Below are 23,148 nucleotides of genomic sequence, written 5' to 3' on the forward strand. Positions count from 1 at the left end.
GCATACATGCATTCAGCACAGAGAAAGCAGGAACCTAAGCGGGGATTTACAAGGGATTCGAACAAGTGAACTTGTTTCAGCTTTTCTAGTATATAGCCTGAGCTGGATAGCTAAGAACTTGCAGACATATTTCCCTATTAGATATATATAAAAAAAAGGATATAAAAAATGGTGGGCTTGGTGCAAAGCTGTGTCTTAAACAAATCTCTGTGTTGTCCCCATAAAAAATGAGAAAGACTGACAAATATTTACAGGCCTTATATATTTTTACTGCTCACAGGTGTTTACTGACACGTAAAAACATAGTAAAACACTCTCATTCATACCCGCTGAATACACTGGGAGCTGAAAGACACTTACCCCTGCGTCGTAGTGTTGCTCTCACACTTTATCCTGATCATGTAGACCCACAAGAGTCGGTACAGAGACTCCAGTGCGACACGAGCCATTTTAGGGTCTCTACTCTGTAAAACAATTGCAAACATAAAAGGACGTCAATGGTATAATTGCTTGAGGTGGTAACAGAATGGGGTTATTAGTGGGATCTATAGACTGTATATTATACGGACGCGGAACTTCTCCTCAAAAGTGAAGCCAAAGTAAGTCGAGCGCCCCCTGGTGTCTGGCTGCAGTACAGGTTATAAGCCCCACCCCCTCCATGTTAGTGGATGGGACTTGGGCCAAATTAAAACAATACATTCAGTTTTAGTTTAGAAACCGAATGTGACATAATGGTGGCCACCAGTTGCCATGCCAACAAATCAAAAAACAAATACAGTGTATAATCCAACATTTCATTGTTACTGGTGGAGGTAGAGCAGAGCACAGTATTAATTAAAGTAAAATGCGAGTCAGTCTGGCGGATGTGTGGGCGTCTGATCGATATCGCGGCTCCACAAACATTTTGTATTTAAACTTATGAGACACAGGTTTCCATGCAACATTACCTTCAGATTTGAGAGGCAGTTGTTAAGGAAGACATGCCATCTGTTAAGGAAGAACTGCTTCTGGCTGACACACAGCAGGCACGTCACCAATGGGTAAAACGCCTGAGTAGAGAACAACAAACACTTAGTTTCTTTCATTTATTAAAGTAGGTAAAAAAAATTGCATTAAAAAAATTAATGAAACTTATTCTGAGTTAGACAAATTTATTTGTCCCCGGGAGGCAATTTAAGACACATGTGAGCAAGACCATGAAGAAAAAAAACATTTAAACTTTTTTTGTAGTCAGAAAAAGTAAAGTTTCATCTCTATTTGATGGATTTAGCTGATGCAGATTTCAGATATAATTGCTGCTGTAGCAGAATGAAACTCTCCTGCTGCTTCAAAAGACTTGCTGTGTTTCCTTTCCCCTGTGAAATACTGTGGTGAAATGCTTTATTGAAGACGCCTTGAGGGGGAGGAGCAGGCTTTATATATCCTTGTATACATACTGCGCTGCTTTAGTTCTATTTTTATGCTTTGAAATGGCTGCTTGTCGTGTTTGGCCTAATGAATTATTTGTAGTGTGGACACTAAACTCGTAAAATGACGTTACACAAAAGTGACCTTGAAGATTCACAGACACCACAGGCATCCAAGCGTGCAGCTTAGGGTGAGGTGCACAAAAACAAACAGGGCCCGACAACCCGTGTCGTTATGTTTCCTGCTCTCAAACTCACCAGGGAGTGCTTCTTTCTGGAGGACAGGTCCAGGGTTGTGTCGTACAAGCTGTCCACAAAGTTCCTCAGGCAGGGTACGTTCACCTCGTTCTTCACAGCCTGGGACAACATCGACACAGGGTCACACGACCCGAAAATCCTCTCCACAGCAGTGATATACTTTTCTTAATTTAAATTAATTGTTGTGCAATTATTGCATGTGACATGCATGGGAGTGGCAGCACACTTACTGCTGCTACAGGAACCAGTATCTCAACAAATAGACCAGCCAAGGCATGCTTAATGTCCTTATCTTTGACTTCCAGAAAATATTGGGCACACTCCTGTGGAGAAAGGAAGTCGGATGCTGTGAAACTAACAACCTTTAGAGATACTATACATTAAAAAAAAGATTCAGCCATGAGGTAAATAGACTTCAAACTGCATAATAAAGCTGACAGGAAACAGCCAAGGACCAAATAGCAAATCTGTTTTGAACTCAAAAAAAGGACTATCGTGTTTAAAGAAAGTGAACCTGCGAGGGTAGATTTATAAAAGTTAGTTGGAACATATTCAAAAGAATGAAATATTATCAGTGACTGAAGTGTGTTGTACCTGCATGAACTGAAACGAGGCCTCAAAATCCTCAACGGGATACATCTTAATTCGGAAGAACTTGACCCCCATGATGAGGCTAATGGTACTCTGGACTACATACGGACTCTGCTCTTTCTGCCGCAGCTCCTTCAGCTCAGTCATAAACTTCTTCTTCACAGCAGGAAACCTGAGAATGAATAACTAAATGTGATTCTACATCAAGACACAGTGACTCACAACACATTGCAAATCAGCACTAAAAAAAAAAAAAGTGGAACTCAAGAGTGGTGACTCGGAGAAATCACAGAAGCAATATTTAGGGAGCACGCCTCCCAAAAATATCCCTCTCTCGCCTCGCTCTCTATGTGCAGACTGCAACGCGAGGCTGTGCTCTAAGATGAACTCCTCGCCTTGCACCTGATCCTTTGCCCAAATTGAACCAGAGATGGGATTCTTCAGCTGGTCTAAATTTAGAAGATAATTCATCATGAGAGCTCATATGAGCATTTTTTTTTTTAACCTGTTCCCTGTCGGCTAGTGCTGTACTTTCAAGATAAGTGAATATAGCTGTTTCTTGGTCATGTGAGGATGAATAGTTTATTATCTCAAAACTTCATAAAAAACAAAACAACTCATTTCAGTTCACAGCGAAATCTTAAGATCTCTATATAAGTCCCTGAGTGAAGTATCTCCTGAAGGAAATTAAGCAGAGCGCAGGAGGTATGCGGCCTGCTCACCAACCATATCTCTATTTTAAGGGTTTGCTCCTTGCTGCGATGATCTGAAAACTTCAAATAAACAGACATCAATTTCCAGTCCAAGTTTGGTGTGAAGTGGACCTGTCCAAAAGTGTGTCGTCCCCGCAGTGCGTTCCAGCCCCTCGCACCGCGCAGTGTTTTGCAGAAAGGCGTCAGGAATGGAAACACACCAACACGACGTGGCATGACACCAAATCCTCCAACAGGGCCAAGAAGAAAGATTAAATATTTGATTATATTATCACAGCAGCTGGAACTTACTTGGACTGGGCTAAAACGCCTATGACTTCAGCGTAGAGGTCTGCTACAGTGTGCATGTTGCCAGTGTTAGGACCGTGATATCTGCAGGGAGGCACAGAGAAAACTTAGAGAAGACGACTTAAAACCATGAAAGAAAACACAAACTGTGCTGTATCTGAGGAAAGCTTACCCCTCTTTGTATCTAAAGTGCTTAAACGCTAAGTTAATGACTTCATTGACCAAGCTGTCGAGAGACGGATAGAGCGGCATCTAGTCAAAGAGTCGGGAGACACAAAGGAAACAAGAATGAATGTGGGAGGAAAAGAGGAATTCTCTCAAACTAACAGGTGGTTTTGTTTAATCCGAGAAGTCACCTGTTTCAAAACTTCTATAAGTACAAGAGAGAAGATGAAGTCAATGGCCAAATCCCTCCTTTCAAGTAGGTAATCTCTCTGCTGTTCGTCGCTGTTGGAAAGAAGAAACACAAGATCAACAGGTTTGCTGCAGCCTCTCAGTACAATTCATATTCGATAGGCGGCACACTGCAGCAATCAGTTTTATGATTCTCACTTTTTGGACTTGGTGTTGGCTCTCGGCCGGTACTCGTGCAGCTCCTCCTCTAGTCCATTTTGTCGTTTGTACCAGTCAAACAAAGTGCGCAGGATGGAGGGGAGACTGTATTCAGCCAGAGAGCTCATGGTGCTTATCAACTAGAAGAACGAGACATACGTCGTGCACATTTGTGTTTAGCAGTTTGCATACCAAAGCGAGAGATAGCCATCAGCGTTTCCTCTGTTTATTTGTACGGCAATTTCAACATAAAAACACAACAGCACTTAAGGGTTAATTTACATGTTTCAAGCACATGAACAGTTAATGTTGTGGGGGACAATTGAAGCAGCTTTTAAGTACAAATCCAAGTTAAGAAGTGCAGCTGAGGGGCGAACCCGGTCCTTGCTGAGAGTAGAAGGACAGAGTGCCCATGGGGCAGCCTCCCACAGTCTAGGGGGAGGGAGAGGGAAAAAGGAAGGAACGGGCCGGGCACACAGGAAGGGAGGAGAGTCTGGTCGGGGCTGGGGAACACAGCGAGCCCTTCATTCAGCACAAGCCCGGAGAAGAATCCTGGCTCTGTGCGGCCACTGAATGGCTTCGCGCAGCAGCACAAACACACCTCTGTGGCCGTGAAAGAGCCCCTCTCTGCAAAGCCACAGACCTGCTGGACACACCTAGAGCAGAGGCCGAGCCAGCTCTCAAGGTAAACACTCCTGGCCTTCACTGGCTCTGAAAGACCTTGTTGGGATGTGAGCAGGGCTTTCACCCCGTCAACTCTTTCATGTTGCAGTGCATCAGAGCACCATTTGAGAAGTGAAAATTTTGGATTTTGCTCGTAGAAGAAGCCCAACACAGACGTAAATCGGTATTTTAAATAATCCCTGAAAAGGTTTTTAATCAAGAATGTCATCTCATGCATTTGTCTCTAATAAATCTGTGCACTTACTTGGTCAAACTGAGGATCTTCTCCCCTCTGTAGTGACTTTGTCAATGGCTTTTCCTGAAAACACGGGAAAAGGAAGTTGTTTAAAGACCCTGAACGAACAATGAAAAAAAAAAAAAAAAGTCATTTTAAAGTTTGGTCCATAAGTCCATAACTCTCTATCGGCCCTGCCTGAAAAGTCTGCAGTATATTTTTGAACAGGGACTCATTACAGCCCAGCTAATGAGAGAGCCATCATTCATTCAGTCGTCCGACATGAGGAGGGAGCATTAGAGAGGGGATGCTCATGACAGCTCCCATTATTACAGTCTTCTATCATCTGGGATAAATGATTTTGAGATGGCATTTAGGCTCAGTGCAGTCATCTTCTGCTGAAAAGGACGGTCAATGCTGAAGAATTCTGTATCGTATCGCTCTGCAGCTGCACGTATTTAGCAGGACATACAGTCGAGGCTGAATGTGTTTGAACACTAAAATCTATTTACCAAAAATTTACATTGCATTCTGGAGTATAGCAGAATAAAAATATGATTAGATGAACTAAATCGTTTTTATTGAAACACGTTCAAGCTTTAAAAAGTGCCGTTTAATTTTATCTATGCACAAACGAGTCACTCTGCTTGAACATTTGATTTGAAATGTGCAGAGAACAGCTAATAAATTGAATTTCAGATGAGTGAGGAAATTAACTGCTGGTACAACTTAGCGGTTAAGCTAACGTGTCTGAAAGTGTTTATATCTACAGCAAAGTTAATCGACGCTTGAACACATCAAAGCATCCGTTTCGCCTTTTGCTCCTCTTCTCTTTTTTTTTTGCTTGCCCAGATGCATCCCCTTGCAGTTTCATCAGCCACACAGCAAATCACTTGCTGATTAATCCAAAATAGCTAACTGTCTGATTGTGTTTGACAGTGACATTGCGTGGGCTGATGGCAGTGTCGTTTTCGCTCTCTCTGCCTCTCTCTGTTGCAGCTGGGACGCCGGCTAAGCCTTGTGCTCTGATGAACCTTTTAGTTTTTTTTTTTTTTTTAGACAAATGCTTACATCCGAGGAACCCATCTGGAATGCTGGAATGACAGAAAAGTCCAAGCCTCTTGCACTGTTGGGCTTTTACGGGTTTTTAACGCCATTTGCAGCAGCCAGATACAGAAACACTGCGTTCTGTTATGACAAGATTTACGGCGCGCTTTAACTGCAACTTAAATATAACTTATATTTATTAGCATTTCTTGCATTTGAATAACCAACAGTGTCTACAAATCTAATAAACAACGTGAATAATGAGGGATGAACAGCAGGGACTGTACGCCAACAAGTACAAGGCCAGACTAAAACCTATTACTCAACCGATACTCCGCTGAGAGGGAAAACAAAGAGAGACACATCCCTATCTGCATTCCTCTAGAGGGTATTACAGCGAAACGAGGGGTTGCACACTTTCCCTGTGGTAATTAACACTCCCCTGCAGGCCGAGGCCGCCGACTAACAGCTTCCAATAAATCACAGTCCCTAAAACTGGAGACGGCGTGTCCACAGCAGCCCCACTGATGTAAGGCCACAAGTACCCTCAGACCTGTTAAAAGTCACAAGGAAGTGCAACCCTTTCTGGTAAACAGCCACTTTGAATGTAAACCAAAAGAGTGTGAAGATTAGTGTATCCTAGTTTGCTTGGTTTTGTGTTTTCCTACTAATATAGATCATTTTTAGAAGCCTTTCAGCAGCAGTTCAATGACAGCACTGTATCTGGCTGTAGGAGCAGGTGGTAAGTGAAGCCCACATTAACACACAAAGTGGCGCTTCCCCACCTGCCCGACCGTCTGTCAACACAATTATTTATGACAGCTGTGGGCCGCCTCCTTTTCCTCTGGAAAAGAAAGTCTCTACGAGTGTCTATGATTAAAAATCCTCTCAGAACAACCTAAACCGTTCAAACGGTGTAATGCTCAGGCTGTACGTACTTTCATAATCAAAACCTCATTTGACATTTAAATGAAAGCCTAAAATACACGACTGTTCGATGATGACTGCATTTGAACTGGTAATTATTTTCATTGTGAACCTGACAATTATTCTGTCAGTTAATGTTCAGCATATTTTCCCAGACTATTTACTATGGATTTTGTCGAACGAAGCAGAGAAAACCAGCCTGAAAAGTCAATTCCAATTTAAGCATTCGGAAAATCCCCTGGTGAGATGACTCAAAAAAATGAAAAACAGAAAAAGGGATGTTAGATTTAGTGCTTTGGTTACTGTGATTAATACGGATTACATTTACAGAAACACACTTTAAATTGTTGGAAATCAAACTTGGTTTTCGTCTTAGTGATACTTCCCCCTAAACTCACTGCTGTCAGACCAGATCTTGTGGGTCAGTCTGTCGGACTTCCTGACTGACATTTTTGCGGCGTCTTACAACCTGAGGTCAGAACACACACAGAGCCTCACACCATGACTGATCTGGCTTCAAACTTGGGACACAATCTCTAAGAAAGCTTTGTTTTCTCTACATTTTTCAGATTTGCTGGTCTCTAAACTGAACCACAGCAACCAGCCGCTGCAGGGACACCGAGAGCAGCAACTCCTTCTCACTCTGCCCACTCACCAGCGGCTCAGCCATGATTATGCGGATCTTGCGCTCGGACATCGTGGTGAAGTTGGCGAACAGGCTCTTGAGGACGTACTCGCCCGGCTTGCTCTCCGGGTCCACGCTGATGGGCAACATGGCCGGTGGACCTTTCTCTCCCTGAGGACAGCAGACTGGAGGGATGGGAGGTTTACTGTATCCGTTCCCCACGGGCGAGGCTGCGGAAACGACAAAAAAGAGATAGAAAAGTATTTTTGTTACGTTGCCAATTAAAGCAGAAGTGAGTGGGACAAGCTCAGCCACAGATCTGTTTACAAAAACAGACCAACGAACCGGGTATTGCTGAGAAGTCTCCAAACATGGACAAAAACATGTTCTCAACATGTTGAGCATTCCTGAGTAAGACTGTCCAAAGGGCACCGGCTTGCCCCGAGTCTGCTCTTTCTTTCCTATGGCTACAGGGAACACAGCACATGTGGAAATTAAAGCGCCACGGCCGGCAGCTGGTGTTTTCATTTCGTACCAAAGATGTCATTGCCCTTTGAGGGAAGCAAAAATCTTGCGCATGTGACCCTCCTCCAGCCAGTGTTATGATGTGGCCCGTGTTTGATCACGGATGGCTTCGCACAGGCCACAGAAACCCGTGGACTAACTCGCAGGTTAAAAATTTACCTCTGCGTTACACTCCGCTGCCTCCACACATGCACATAAGTGCTAAATATAGTAAAGAAACGCATACGCACATCTCATTAGGACTGTGAAATTTTCATTTAGCCTGAAACTCACTAACTGCAATAAACCTGGGGTTAAAATATTCAAAAGGGACCGAGCAGACGTGCTGCCTTACAATCAGAACCACATTTTCCTCTGGTTCGGAGAGTGAAAGGGGTGCGTGCAATAAATGTGACTGGACAGAAATCACACCAGCGGCAGCGGCGTACAGCCTGCACTGTGCCAGGAACACATTACTGTAAATCAGTCAAAGTCACACATTAAAAGCACCAGACTTTTCAGCTTTCTACGCTGTCTGTTAAATTACAAATCAAAAACTGACCAAAACATCTCAGACTTGCCGCATATTTCTTCCCATAAAGTTGAAATATAAAACATGTCTTAACGGAGAGGGTTTATTTTCCTATGCTACTGGGTTATTCACAGGTCTATGCATCATGTTTACCCGAAGTAGGCCTGAAATTTAAATGGCCTAGTTTAGCTGCGACAAGACCAAAGAGGAATGCATTGCAACAGAGTTACTAGATAATTAGAAATGCATTGTGATTATTTAAATCTGCCAAAAGAGGCCATCAGGGCGAGAGGTTAAAAGCTGTTTTAATGAATTCCACAAAAGGCTTTACTAAAACCTATTACCTCCTCGCAGGTAGCTGAAAGAAAGCGCTAACAAGTCCATATGTTGTGCAGAGCAGAAAACATATGGAAACAAGAAAACAAGAAGACGAAACTTTTCATCAGCATTTTTTTTTTTCTTTTTACAGGTAGACGGAGAATGGAGCTGACGACGCCGCATAAGAAAAGCCAGAGAATCGCTTTGGTACCTATAAACAGATTTTTATCTCCAGGTCCCTTCAGGACACGCAGCGATTGGATATCTTTCAAGGAATGCCACGCACGTGTGACAGCCCTTTATGGTTTTCATAACATGCTTTCCTCACTCGTGGCAAACTCAGCACCTACCAAGACCTTTGATGAAGCTGATGACGCTGGCCTTACTCCAGCACACAGCTGTCCCGTCCATAGTGGGGAAGGAGGCTGCGTTATCCAGGGTTGTCCTGAGTCAAGACAAACGCTCGCTAGTAAAATCCTCCAACTTCCATCTTGTCTTGTGTGTCAGCTGGCTCTGTTCTCCTGGGTATAGTTTCCATGGTGCACACAGCCAACAGCGGGTGTGTTTTAAAAGTGGGAGTAGTGTTTGGTACGGGAGACCACGCAATCTCTCCCTCTCTCTCTCTCCCTCTCTTTCTTTCTGAGCTGCCTCTGCTATGGCTTCCTCTAGCCTTGTGACCAGACCGGTGCCGTCCAAGAGTGAAGGTCAGACAGGAATTTTTAGCTGAGGCACCAACGCAGTGATGAGGTCCAACATGCTATGGTGGCATAGTTGTGTGACTATATTTATCCCGGGGTAAACACTATACTGACTGGGCGGTCCTCCCCTTTCCTCAAAGTCTGGAATCCTACAGCACGAGGTACAGACGACCAGAGTGTAAACACCAATGTTGATCATCCCTACGCACTCACAATTTTTATTCTAAAGGATAAATGCAAAAGCTTTAAGGCAACTTCCTGCAAACTCTGAGCCTGCACCCTCTGTGCCATCTGATTCCTGAAACATTTTACAATAAGTACATTCAAGTGAAAATAGCATGTAATTTTATCAAAATTCTCCCATGCCGATGACTTAAACTGGAGATGAGAGACAAATAAAGGCACCAGTGTGCATATCAAGCCCTTTTCTGTTGCTCTGGGCGCTGTACAAAGTCTCAGACGTGGCATGTGACTCTGCAAACAAGGAGCTCGGGCACAGCATGCATTACATCATCGCCATGCTGGAAACACCCTGAGCATGGTGGTGCTCCCGAGAGGACAATGTAAACAGGCTAACAAGTGTCTCTCTTGCACACACACACACACACACACATATTCACATGCAAATAATGTAGTCCTCAGAGACATTCCCGCTGAGACTTTAGCAGACGTTTGTGAACAGAGTGGGAGGATATTTAGATAGCACTGACCTCTTTAACTGGACCAGGAATTCCAACATGAACATAGACCTTTGGGAACACTTTGCTGAGCTATAATAAAAACACTGACGCTGCACTTCTGCAACGTATGCTTTGTAATGTAACACCGTTGCTGCTCTGTAGTATTCGGATATTATTCTTCCACGGTGGTGCCACAAAAAGAAAGAGGCCTTAAAGTCGAAAGAGGCTAAATGCTGTTGGCTAGTTCAGCTCATACCGTTCCCTGATAAACCAGATGTGACTCTATTTATAAGCCGCTAGAACAACATCTTTATCTATGACTTAATTTGTTAAGTAAAATGTAACATTGCCATAACCGCTGCGGCTAATCTCCTGGAATGCTATGTGGAGTTCAAGCTCAACTATTTTTTGTTTTTTTTGCAGAGGTATTCATCAAAATAGAGGAGGCAGCTGGAGCCAAGAGGGCAACGACATTCGAACCATCACGCGTTCATAATTCCATTGCGTCAAAATATTGGTTATTATTATATTATTGGCTAAAATATGCAGAGGCAGCGAACCTATTGACCATGAGTTGACATCATGCTGGAAAGCGCCGCCTGCTTTGAGAGAGTGTTTCAGTCCAATTATATAAGTGTTAAAAAGTCGGCATCTGCTTCCTCTGACTAAACAGACGGGACTCCTCTGTGCGTGGTGAATGCCATTTCAAGCTCTCTAAACGTGGAGTGAACAATAACTGAAAGAATAGGTTAAGTATGTACATTTAAAAAGGTTAAAAACGAAACAGAAAATAACTCAACTGAACAACATGTTTGACTACTCATCCGTAGAGCAGCACTTTGCCCGGCTCCCAGCGGCTCATCCCGTCTGATCTGATTGGCTCACGGAGGACTGGCCTTTGGGGCAATTTGAACACCACCACCAGACCTGCCGCCGCTGCTGCACAATGCCAGTTCTGTGTTGCCTTTTGTCACTAGTTTTACTGGAGCTGCACACACCGACTAATTAAAGACCAGAGTCTAAAGTGGTTAACAGGGTGAAAAGTTGTCCAATAAAATAGCACAAACATGAGCTTCCAGGCACTAATTTAAACCAAATCTTTATTTTTTTTTCTATTTTGAATAATAAACTGATGCGTAAGCGTGTTTCCAAACGAGCAGCCAGTCTCTCTCACACCTAACGCATATAGTGCATTTAGATCTTCACAGCCTCTCTTGCCATCTTGTGATTCATTACATAACAGCTTGCGCAAATGGAAGCAGAGACAGGAGATTAAGAGAGCGCATATTTTAATGAAAACGTTAAATGCATAGACGCTTGGCCCTGCTGGCGCAGCACAATAACCGCCTGTGTCTTTTATCACTTTAGCAAAGTGACCCACTGTGAGGAGGATTATGCAACATCATCAGGAGATGGCTCAATGTGGAGTGTGTGTAGACAGGGACAGAGCGTTCTGAGGTATCTCCTTACATTCGGATCCAGTAGACGTCTCAGAGGTGCCGCTGAACATTCATAAAATCATGTCTGTGCTTAGTGAGGAATCTACAGGAGACATACTTTAGCTGCTAAGGTGCTATTTCCTGGTGTGGTTTTCCACTTGTCAGCTAGGCCACCTCTTGTATCTCAAGAGAACAGCACCATGATCAGAACCAGGAAGCCAGCGTCCCAGTGGCATGGGCCCAGTGGAAGGCAGCGAAGCTGTGAGCTCTGGACAGAAGAGGCAACCAAGCTGAACCTCCACTAATCCTATTACTGCGTCCTCACACTTAATAAGAGCTATTTAAACTCTCTCATAAACTCAAGTAAGAGACTGGACTGAACCGAACGTGAAGATTATCACAAGAAATCAGCAAAACTTACACTAAACCAAGGTAACCTGACTGCACCAACTGCACCATAACACTGTGTCATGACTTCTTCGGAGCTGACTTGTATGTATCAGGCCGTTGCTAGGAGACAACCGAATCTGTCGGCGCTGTGCTGCTAAAAAGTGCTTCCAACTTTGCAAGCCACTGGCACAACGGAACAATAAAATCGCGTTGTGCTCGATCTGCAACAAGCGGAGGCACATCCCAGCCACAGACCACAACAGGAAAACGAGGCTGTGAATTCATCGTTCCCAGCAGAGATGGAGCCGCCTGAGTCAGTCAGTCAGTCAGTCAGTTAGCTGTCAGCTGAGGGCAGCAGCAGCAGCAGCAACAACAACAACAACAACAACAACAACAACAGCAGCAAGAGAGCTACTCACTTCCACTCCACGATTTCAGCAGAGACTTGATGCTGATTTCGAAGAAGCCCGAGTCCTGCTGGCTGGCCATGGCTGCAGATTCCTATTGGGACACCCCCCACCCCTTTCTAGTTGTAGTTTCCCTCCAGTAGCAGAAGCAGCAGCAGCAGCAGCAGCAGCAGTTGAGCTGGGACCAGCAGGTAGTTCCTGCTGTCACCTCACTGTGACGCACACTATGCTGCGCTGACGAGACCCTGAGAAAACACACTAGCACTGCTTTATCCCTCCTCTTGTGTCCTGTCCTTGGCTGTCAGCCCTCTCCCTCCCTCCACTCTCTTTCAACATCTCTCTCTCTCTCTCTCTCTCTCTGTAAAGCTGTGGCAGGCAGTGGGCGGCAATGCAAGCTCCCTTTAAATAACTGCGCGGAGGCTGAGAGCGCAGGAAGCAATCCTCTTAGCGGAGCGCAGTTAATAATAACCACTGTTTGTCTGCATGCGGGGCCTGATAATGATGACAGCGCCGGGCTTGTGCGTCGTTCAGCATGACTGGGAAAATGTGACGGGTCACCACCGCTGACAGGGAGGGGGGGCGGGGGAGACGGAAAACGCCTGAACAAGACACATTACAGGGAACATCTGGGGGAGCAGCGGAAAGAAGAAGAAGAAAGAGGAAGAGATTGAGGAGATGGGTTCAGCTGAAAATAGAGGATCTGCATAGGAGCAGGGGCTGACTGACGCCTTGTAACGTTGTTACTTTTGCACTTTTTCACACCACTCAAATAAAAAAATGTATTTGTTTTTTTTGTTTGTTTGTTTTTTTACACCTCATTTGGAGAATGGCACTTTATCTTTTTCAACTTAATGGATTCATCGGTTTGTCTAAATATGATCAAAGAGCCCAAAAGTATTCAATTCCAAGAATATAACACACGTAAGGCAAGCATTCTACACCAATCTGGCATAACATTATGACCACCTTCCTAATGTTGTGTTGGTGCCTCCTTAACAGCTGTGACTCATCAGAGAATGGACATCTGAGGCAATGTTGTTAAAGGGAGCCTTTCGGTCCTATGGATATAAGGGAGGGGTCTCCGTGGATCAGACTTGTTCCAGTGCATCCCACAGATAAGTGGTCAGTTAGGGATCCAGTGAATTTGGAGGCCAAGTCAACATTTTGTGATGCTTTTAAACCGTTTTTGTGTGTATCCACTTACATTGGTATGAAGTAGATGAGTAAAAAAAAATATATATATAAATGTAATTCTGTTGCAGATGGCTGCTACCATCAAGGAGTGTCATTCCTATGGGGAGGGGGTGCTTGTTTTGGTCTAGGTGGGTGGTACATGTTTGAGTAACATCCAACATGAATGCCAGGTCCAGAAATCTCCCAGCAGAACATTTGTACTGTTACAAAATGATCAATGTTCTTCTCCTATCAGTGGTTTTAATGTTGTGGCTAATCATTGTACATCAATAAATGAAACAAACAAACAAACAAACTAAATAATTGGACATTTTAGATAAATTATTGGTTAATTATTAATTTTATTAGTTTCTGTACCTATACATTTTCTCTCAAGTTACGCAATGTACAACCTTAATGCAAAGTCAGACCAGGAGAATTCCCTGTTTTTGTATTTTATATAGATGCTATTTTACTTTGACCACCTTCAAAACCTAATGAAATTAAAATAACCTTTCCAGTTTCCTCACAGTTAAATCCAATATTCACATTATTTTCCTTGGTAAAAAGCAGACGTAAGACTTCAACCATATGGACCACAAAACACATCCTCCAATCCCCCGTCCTCTACTGCCTCTCAGTGCTCTTAGTATAATCCTATCAGAACTCTGTCTGTCCATCAAGCGACAGCCACTTGACCTTGATTACATAATACACTCTGTGATGCAGACGCCATGGCTGGTGGCTGCAGTGTTTGGTAAACACACATTTGAGGAGCAAATTCGTCTCGACTTTACGCCAGTACTGCCTGGTGTTCAGGTGCCAATAAGGTGTCAGTGGAGTCACGTAGCATATTTATACAACTCCAAGTACAATACACTTAGTTTATGTATATTCCTTTTTATTTATGTGATTTTATTTTGTTTGTTTCATAACTGACAAGTTTAACATGATGTTGCTGGCAATGTTGTTTTTTCTCAACATCATCCTTAATGATGATGAATTAGAGATTTTCAGCTACAACTGCAACAGCACTTTTTGTTTTAGTTTAGTCTCGCTGCATATCAGCTTCAGAATCTGTATTGGCTGACTCAGATAGAGTCAGACAGCCAGGGGTATTTTTTTATGCAGTGGAGAGAGGAAGTAATCATCCAGGAGGGAGAAGCTGAGGCTGCAGCTGCATTAGCTTTACAAGAAGACATGGCTGACAAGGACCATGCTGCCATTTTAGTGATTCTTTAGATCAAATTGCTGTTGGATGACTGACACTGACTCAACATGCTGCCATGAATTAAAAAAAAGAAAACGAAAGTTTTACTCCTCATGTGACTAGAGGAGGTGTGCTCGAGGCATTATTCAATATCCAAAAGACAAACTGGAAAAGACAACCAGGACTAGCAGGCTCAAGAAGACAGATTAAAAAGTGAATGAGTAATGTTTTCCTGTCACGTAGTGTTGTGTGTACATCACAGTAATAGCTACAGGCTAGGGAGTTAACGTTGAACAGGCAGGTTTCTCAAAACTCTTCCAAATACTGTTGTGCATAAGAAAACAGCTTTACACAATGACTGTGACCGTTTAGTAGGTAACAAATATTCAAAACGATAACACCTTAACGAAGAGAGAGAAAAATAAGAATAGTTTAATAATAATCATATGTTGCTAGTATCTTTGCTGTCTAAGCAAACTCCACTAGCTAAAGCAACAAACGAGTAGCGAGACTAATACAATAAGCCTGTATCCGCATTTTAAATACACTATTATCAACTCTCTATAATTATTTTTTAACATGTCTGATTCAAACACAAGGAAAAGCACATGGCTTTGTTGTTAGACATAACAATGGACATTTCCATGTACTGTGAACTAATTTGACCAATTACAGGCAACTGCTTTTCCTGTCATGGTACAAAGAAAACACTTAATTTCTGAAAGAGATCAACCCAAATGAGTTCTTTAAACAGTGAGTCTCTATGACTCACCCAACAGTTACGATCTAGTCCCCCTGTCTTGCCCAGTGAGAGGCTCTCTTAAGGGCAAAACGGTTATGTAATTCTGTGGATGAATGATTTTTGGAAGTTTTTACAACAAGGCTGCCAAATACGACAGAGTGGACTACAGGAGGCGACTCAGAATTTAAATGAAAGCAATAAAAGAAACGAAACACATTAACACAGATACCTGTTCAACTGTGGTTGCTCAAAACAGTTCAAACCTGTTTACACGTGGCATTAACTTCCTCCTTGTTACAAAATACCTCCAATGCAAAACAGTTTGTTGGTCTCTACCGGCAAAACATCATCTGATTCCCATCATCACATCTGAGAAGACTTAATAACTGGTCTAAAAGACATAACTCTCAGAGATATAACATGAATGTAGGAGAAAACGAGCAAGAAGACTGAAAGCTTTTACAGACGTCTAAACTGTCAGAGAAGATCAGATTTAATGCAAGAGGAAAAAAAATAGTTAAAAAAAAAACTAATGCCATTCTGATGTAACTTAAATATAGTGTTTATCTCACCACAGCTTATCTGTATAGATCTAATCTTGTCCAAGTACCAAATACATGGACCTAAAGCAGTTTGCTGGTACGCTGGACAGGATCAGTGTCACTCCTTCATGGGGGGAGAAGAACCACTTCAGTAATTCTCTCATAATTATTTAAGTTTTGTTTATTGGCAGCTTCTCCAAAAGTCACAATCACTCAAAAAAAAAAATCAAACGGTCAAGTTTCAGGCGAATAAATCAGGAAGGCGTCACCAATTACAGGAATGAAAGATGTGAACATCTTTCCTTAATTAGGCTTTAAGTGGGAAAAGGCTCTAACACGTTATCCACTTATTAAAAGCATTATCAAGCTCTGATGAAGGTGAGGAATGCGAAGCATGCCTGTCCACTTCAGCCATTTTTGTGGTTATCAACTTGAAACTCCCACCTACACTCTCACTCTTTCTGCAGCACACCTCGCTTCTTGAGATTTTTCCTGCTGTTTTTTTTGTTGTTATTGTTGTTTATTTTGATCACATATTCTAGTTTTTATTTATTTTAAGTCATTGCTCTCTGGATCGTTTGTAGATTTAATCTGTGGCAATGAGCTCAAGAACATAATATCAGAAATTGTGTGACGTACTCCCCAACTGTCTGAGTCCATTATTAACAAGCCATTAGATTCCTGTTTAACTATGACAAATACAATGGTGCAGTGAGAAATTTCACTCAGTGATGGCAGCAGTGGCTGAAACAGTGGCTTTGCCTGTGCACCACATTTTCCCCCAAAATTTTCAACATTTTCAAATTGTCCCCCCATGTTTTGAAAGCAGAGTTTTTGAGGCAATCACCGCAGCTGCCGCAGACTCAAAAGGGGGTACCTACATTCAAGAATGGTGGGCCTCTTCTTATAGCGCATCTTTTTAAACTTCCCTCTGAAGTCCCTGGGTGGGAACGGATCCAGGGGCAAGCTGGCAATGCGCCCCAGGACTACCTCGTCCAGTCCCTCGGAACAATCCGCCTCGCTCTCAGCCATGTCTCTCGCAGCACTCTCCTCTAAAGACATGTTGGATGGCAGGAAGCCCACAGCCACTTCTTTCATTCTTCTAAAGGAGTCATTTGAAGCACTGCCAGGTTATCCACTCTTTCTGTAGCTGTTCTCAATTTTCTCTTCTCTTCCTTTTTTTTTTTTCTCCCCCTCTCTTCTTCTCCTCGTCGGGGGAAGCAAATTACTGCGAGATCCAGGGATGCAGCCAGTGTTGTCAGCTTCAGTCTGCTAATGTGTTTTAACCCCTGCACTTGTCGGGGCAGTTCAGCAACTTACAGTAACATTCATGAATTGGGCAGGTATTGGATTACTTGGACGGGCCCCTCCTCCTTTCAGCGGAAAAAAAAAGCAAGAGGCAAAAAAAAAGAGAGAGGGGTAAAGTCATAAGGAAAGAGGGCGGGAAATGGTTAGAGAGGCTGCTCTGACAGCTACAACATCCCTGCCTACTTTAAGCCCGAGAGGCAGCCTTGAATAAATATCCTGTATTTGTGTTGTACATGCTGTACATGTCTTGCCTCTGGCAGCGTTAATGAGAAGTCTTTTCGTGCCGGGTTACAAAAAAAAAAAAAAAGGCATTCATGTTTGGACTGTAAAAATATTTAAAAGAAGACATGCTCCAAAAAAATTAAAATGTAACCAGTTCCACGACTTCAATGCATTATCTTTAACAGCCAGTCCCTTGTTTAGATGCCGTTTTCCTGCTTTGTGGTTCACTGAGGATAATAAGTGATAAACCCAGAGAAACATCCACACAGCTCGTAGTTTATTCTCTGCTCAATCTTTTTCAACCACTGGAGTAAAAACACTGAGTGGACACACCTACCCACATGAACCAGTTTTTCCAAGTCTGACCTACATCAGTAATACAAACACCCTGTGTATATGCATGACTTGAAGCCTTTTTTTTCTGTTAGGAAGAAACCTCAGAACATGGAACAACCAGCCTATACATAGCTTTTTCTTTTTCTTTATTTATTGCAACAGATATGTCATATGTGAAGCACCTAACATCAGTGGCTCCACAGTCGGCTAAACATACAGAGTTGAGTCATGTCAAAGTGAATGAGAGCACAACAGGGAGCCGCTGGCAACAGGTTTTCCTCTCTGTAATGAGTCCGGCAGTAACGTCACTTTTCATGCACCTGTCAGAGAAAAAAGGTAGCCTAAAGAAAACACTTTCTCTGAAACACTTCTGCCACAGCACGCTTGAGAAAGCGGCTGTCAAAAACAACATTCGTCTTGTTTCTACCTCCACCCGCAGAGGACTGGAGTCTGAATTATTCGGAGCAACAGGATGAGCCTGGTCCTGACCTACTTAACCGTGTTGTCATTGTAAATAAAAAAGCAAAGCAAAGAACGCGTCATCACAACATCTTAAAGGCATGCTTTCTGTTTGGAATCCGGAAAGATTTCATGTTTTTAAATTGTGCAAATGTGCGTATTCAGAGAAATAAATTTCACGTTTGATCACATTTTAAAAATTGCCAAGAACATAGATCTTGAGAAACCTGACAACTCAAAAGAACCTTATCTACTATACAGTATATACTGTAGGATGTAACAGTGGTAGGGCGCCACCAAGTGTTCAATGAGAGTACAACTCCTAGAATGAAGGGCTATTTCATGATTTAATAAATTACCTTTTGCTTCATAGTTTGAATTTGTTTACCTACACAGGGGAAAATGTGCTTTCTTGCAGCAAAGTTGCCATGTGTCACCATAGCAACCACAGGCATCCTCAAAGGAAAGAGAAGCAGGCGCAACCAAGTCTTCATTTCATATTATGCAAATAAAAATTGTCAATAAAACCGGTAGTTAATGAAAGTATCTCAGTCTAGAGGACTCTTCTCCCTTCTGTCTACACTGAAACGTGAGCAACAGCACCTGCAGCATTTAGTCATTTGACATTTTCTATGTTAGAAAATGCTATATTGATCTGCAAAAACCATAATATGGCAGTGGCTTTTAACGTAATCAAATGTCTATTAAATACTATAAACTACCATTTAATACAAAAGAAAAAAGCAATTCGGTGTTTTGGGAGTTTTGTTTGGTTGCTGGTTCCAGCTGTGTAAAATGTGCAACACCAGTAATTACAGTATCATTTTGGAAGAAATAAAGAAAAAAAGTGGTTTCCGGCTACTAAAACGCTTGTTTATCCATCAAAATTTTGATCTAAAGTCTCATAATTTCCATGTCAAACAAAGCATAACTCACAACAAACCCAAATCCGGCCTTCCTGGGTTGGCATCATCAGATGTGTCAGAATGTGGAGCGGAGCAGGACCGCCTGGACCAAAGAACAAGCTTGGAGTCGGCAGCGGCCACTGAAACCAACACCCTCCGGTGGAGCCAGAAGGCTGTTTCCATGGGGCGACACATTTAGATTTCCACCGGCAGAGCAGAACAAGATGAATAATTGATAGATATCAGGCCCTAATGTTAGCACAAACCAGCTGAAGGTTAATTCATGGACTCCTGAATAGCTCGGTCATGCAACAAGTAGAAGGGCGCACGGCACGGTGTGGGAACGGATGCAGGAAAGAGACGGATGCCGTATGGGACACACGCAGCAACTTCCAATCCTAAAATATTAGCGTCTGATTGAGAGTGTGTTTAGACACTGGGAGCAGAAACAAGATCAATCCACTTTTCAGAAGGCCTTTCATTATGGCAACTCTATCCCATACGGGATCAAGGCTGTGCAACTTTTACAAGTCCTTCAGCTTTTACAAGCATCCCACTGTCTCCTGAACTCTTCAATTACCTAACACAAGGAAACAGAAAAAAATGATAATAAAAAAAAAAATATGCAAAAAACAGACTATAAAGCCTGCATCCACAGCTATTCAATGGATCACCTATTCTCTACTCCCCTCTGGGTTCGGGTTGGGTCAACAAACAAAAGGACTATTCAAGGGCTGCAAACAAGTCGACAAACAGCACCTGTTCGCTGCTCTGGATGTCTATTATCAGCCCCGATGAGGGAGGGGCTTTGTTCCGAACACATGAAGCTACTGTGGCCTCCAGAAAAGAGACCAGATGAGGTGAACACCGTGCGTATCCAGTTACAGTGAGGTGATTATATTCTCGTGCACCAATACCGTAGGTTAGCCTTGCTCTCTCATCGAGCACACCTGATGGACATAAAAGTAAATATCAACATAATAACGTGTTTTTTTTTTCTGAGAATGTAGAAAGGTTATAAATATATATATATATATAAAAAGAAAAAAGGAAAGACATTTATCCACAGCCTACAGACAGGTGCAGCCTCTTTCATGATGGGGGCTCGAAAATATTTACAAGGACACTTCTTCTCTGTTAAAGGCGTCGTTAACAATCCTGATGGAAATCTTTCTCCCGTAGCTTATTATTATTACCCTACCAAGCACCTTTAGCTATAAAGTTTCGTTACACTTACAGAGGAAACATTTTTATATGGTAAACAATTTGCAGAGGCTCAGTTTCACTGATGTGACAATAATTTCAACTCAGTTCAAGTCAACATTATTTATGGAGCAGTTTGTTCCGCGGAAACTACACCAAACAAAAACGAACAGCTAAATCTCTCTGCAGCATAAAGCTGGGAAATCCTTGTTTACACATCTGCAAGTCACAGTCTGACTCTCTTTCACGCAAATAAAAACTGACACAGTGACGTTCTTGCAATGAAAGATCAGTAGAAGTAGAAAGACAGTAGAAAGATCTACTCCTGCCTGAAGAACCCAACACAAACAAGGCACAGCAACACTTTTTGGTGTCAAGCTTCTGTAAAGAGCAAAGTTTAATTAGGTTTAATCAAAGTTTATTCTGATGGAGAGGACACCTGCGCAGTGGATAATGTCATCTCATTATAGTTATGGTTGTCAGTAACAGTTATTCTGCACACGTCTTTTTCCCAGTGATCTGGTTTTCTATCCTGTCTCTATAAATATTTGGGTCACATGAACTGAAAATATCCCCCAACATGTCTGTGAGTGTATGACTGCCTATTTTCGAAACCCTTATCCTGACACGAGTTTGGATATACTCCATCTCCCTGGTGACCTTTCCAGTTCTCTTCTTTTGTCTTTTCTTTCTTTTTTCTTTTCTTTTTTTTGATGGTGCTTCTTTAACTGGAGCAAAATGTTGCAACACCTGACGTTTGATACATGTACTTTTCAGCGTGAGTGATGTGTTTGTTCCCATGGGTGCGCTAAAAGCACATATTAAAGTAAGAACAACAAGTAAAACACCGGTTACAGTTCTGGTAGAATGACAAAAATAGATTAGGGACTTCTGGACAGTGACAGTGCTGTCCAGTCAAGACACAGAACATGTAGACTTTTCCTCACCAACTAAACGGTTTCAAAACCCAATTTCCGGCATAAATAGTCATGATCTGATCATATAGGATGCGTTGATGCAGTGGATTTATTTAAGTACCTTATGGCACCAATCTATAATTTAAATCTAATCTTTCTTTCATGTGGATTTTCTTCTGAAAACAACCGGTGCAGAGATCTGTTTAAAGATTAACTGCACTCCCAGCTTTCGTTTTGCACAGATGTTACACAAATGGACTTTGGAACTAACTGTACATATTCAAATTAAAAAGGCTCGCTGTAAAAAGATGGGTTCATGGCGACATAATGGCTGTAGAGTAAAGCGTCCACAATATTAAATACAAAACCCTCCAAATGAGCGATTTGACAAGAATTCAGTAACTCCAACTGTGATCAGATTATTTTGCGCGCAACTTTATTTACTTTAAGGCCTCAAGTTGCGTAAAACCAGCGGACCGACTACAGTATAAAGCGAACTATCTCCTCGTTCCAAAACCTCACTGATGGGTACACTGCACAAACTCCCAACGAGACGCGGTCAAAAACAAAAACAATGAGACGATAAATACCTTCGAGTACAGCAGGTGCCTTCGCTCCGCTCCTCACTCCATCTCCACCCGCGAAGGGAGGCCAAGTTTCCGCCTGGAAGTTCGCCCAGGAGCTCCACTTGTTGAGATGCACTCCTCTCCCCTGGTGTCCCTCCATCAGCTCTGAGGGCAGAAACAGACTCCGCCCTCCCCACCTCCTCCAGCAGCCACCCTGCTCATGTCCTCCTGAATAATGAAACGCATGCGAGGCGTTGGCTTTCTTCAAACTGCATCATGACCTGGCTCAGGGCCACATGTCTTTGAAAGGCATCTGCTGCTCTCTGGTTAGTTTAATAGAGGGGCCTACATGTTCATTTTGCAACAGAGACCACACCATGCTCCGTGTGAGATCATGACGACAACAATTCAACAACTGATTGAAGTTAAATATTCTACATGTTTGAGTATAGAGAAAGTTCAGCAGATTAACTACATAATGCAACATGTATGAATTATTCTTGTATTCTGCTGCAACAATATGGAATAATAAGTAGCATACGCGTTGTTTTATGGGTGCACACCACTATGTTGTGCAACAAAAGATGATTTGGGGAACAGATTTCAGAGAATTCTAAGCAATATGTTGTGGAGTTAATTATTAGCTGCAAGTGGAATCTGAGTCTAATAGGATAGGCCACATATTACTTGGCCTGGAGCTTTTACCACCAGCAGATGGCGTCAAAGAACGTGATAAGAGAGGAAAACACTGGAAATGAGAAGAAATGACTAGTGGAGAATGATTTTCAGAGGACATACACAGCAAGTGCTGATACTACAGTTAAACCGGCTTTCCTGTTTTCTTTAGCTTACAGGGGAGCTTCGTGAAAACGTCATTCACAAACACCTCTCTTGGTTCTAACAGATGTGTCCGTGTTGATGTTCTTTATTTATTTATTTTTAATTTTTTTTTAGAAAAGGATCTTTGTGATATGCATACCCCAGAACCTCCAACAGCTGCTGATGGGAGCAGACGGTGGCGTGCCATCAACTCGTCAAACATCACCGTTTCAGCACTCAGGGTGAACATGTTACTCATTCAAGATGATAGCGTGCCCAAGAGGTCCGTCCAGACGAGAACAACAAAATTGCTTTGTCAACTCTGCGCGCACACGAAGGGCCTGTCAGGATGACAGCAGAGCTCTGCTGCGGCGCTGGTGAGTTATAGAGCACCAGGTGCACTACGAGGCAGAACATTTGAAAGCATATTTTTTAGCTGTTCGCGATGAATAGATGGGAAAATAACTGGGATC

General features: G+C 42.7%; 1 protein-coding gene across 9 annotated transcripts in view; it reads right to left on the reverse strand.

Annotated features, from left to right (window-relative positions):
• Positions 1–22,038, reverse strand: part of frya (furry homolog a (Drosophila)) — a 47,236-nt gene extending 25,198 nt beyond the window's left edge. For 3 of the 9 annotated variants that reach the window (XM_047593867.1, XM_047593868.1, XM_047593866.1), the window contains exons 1-12: positions 16,822–17,279; positions 7,336–7,535; positions 4,737–4,790; positions 3,809–3,948; positions 3,613–3,703; positions 3,429–3,508; positions 3,260–3,340; positions 2,259–2,427; positions 1,895–1,987; positions 1,665–1,763; positions 948–1,049; positions 361–464 (exon numbers count right to left, since the gene is read on the reverse strand). In XM_047593867.1, the coding sequence (XP_047449823.1) occupies positions 361–464; positions 948–1,049; positions 1,665–1,763; positions 1,895–1,987; positions 2,259–2,427; positions 3,260–3,340; positions 3,429–3,508; positions 3,613–3,703; positions 3,809–3,948; positions 4,737–4,790; positions 7,336–7,535; positions 16,822–17,038 (1,430 nt within the window). In that variant the 5' untranslated portion in view covers positions 17,039–17,279. Of the gene's footprint in view, positions 1–360; positions 465–947; positions 1,050–1,664; positions 1,764–1,894; positions 1,988–2,258; positions 2,428–3,259; positions 3,341–3,428; positions 3,509–3,612; positions 3,704–3,808; positions 3,949–4,736; positions 4,791–7,335; positions 7,536–9,009; positions 9,277–12,285; positions 12,588–16,821; positions 17,283–21,880 lie in introns of those variants that run through there. The other 6 variants (XM_047593871.1, XM_047593870.1, XM_047593869.1 and 3 more) reach the window with 5 other exon arrangements.
• Between the last annotated feature and the right edge of the window lie 1,110 nt (positions 22,039–23,148).

This window comes from Mugil cephalus, chromosome 9, assembly GCF_022458985.1.
Source record: "Mugil cephalus isolate CIBA_MC_2020 chromosome 9, CIBA_Mcephalus_1.1, whole genome shotgun sequence".
Lineage (NCBI taxonomy): Eukaryota > Metazoa > Chordata > Actinopteri > Mugiliformes > Mugilidae > Mugil > Mugil cephalus.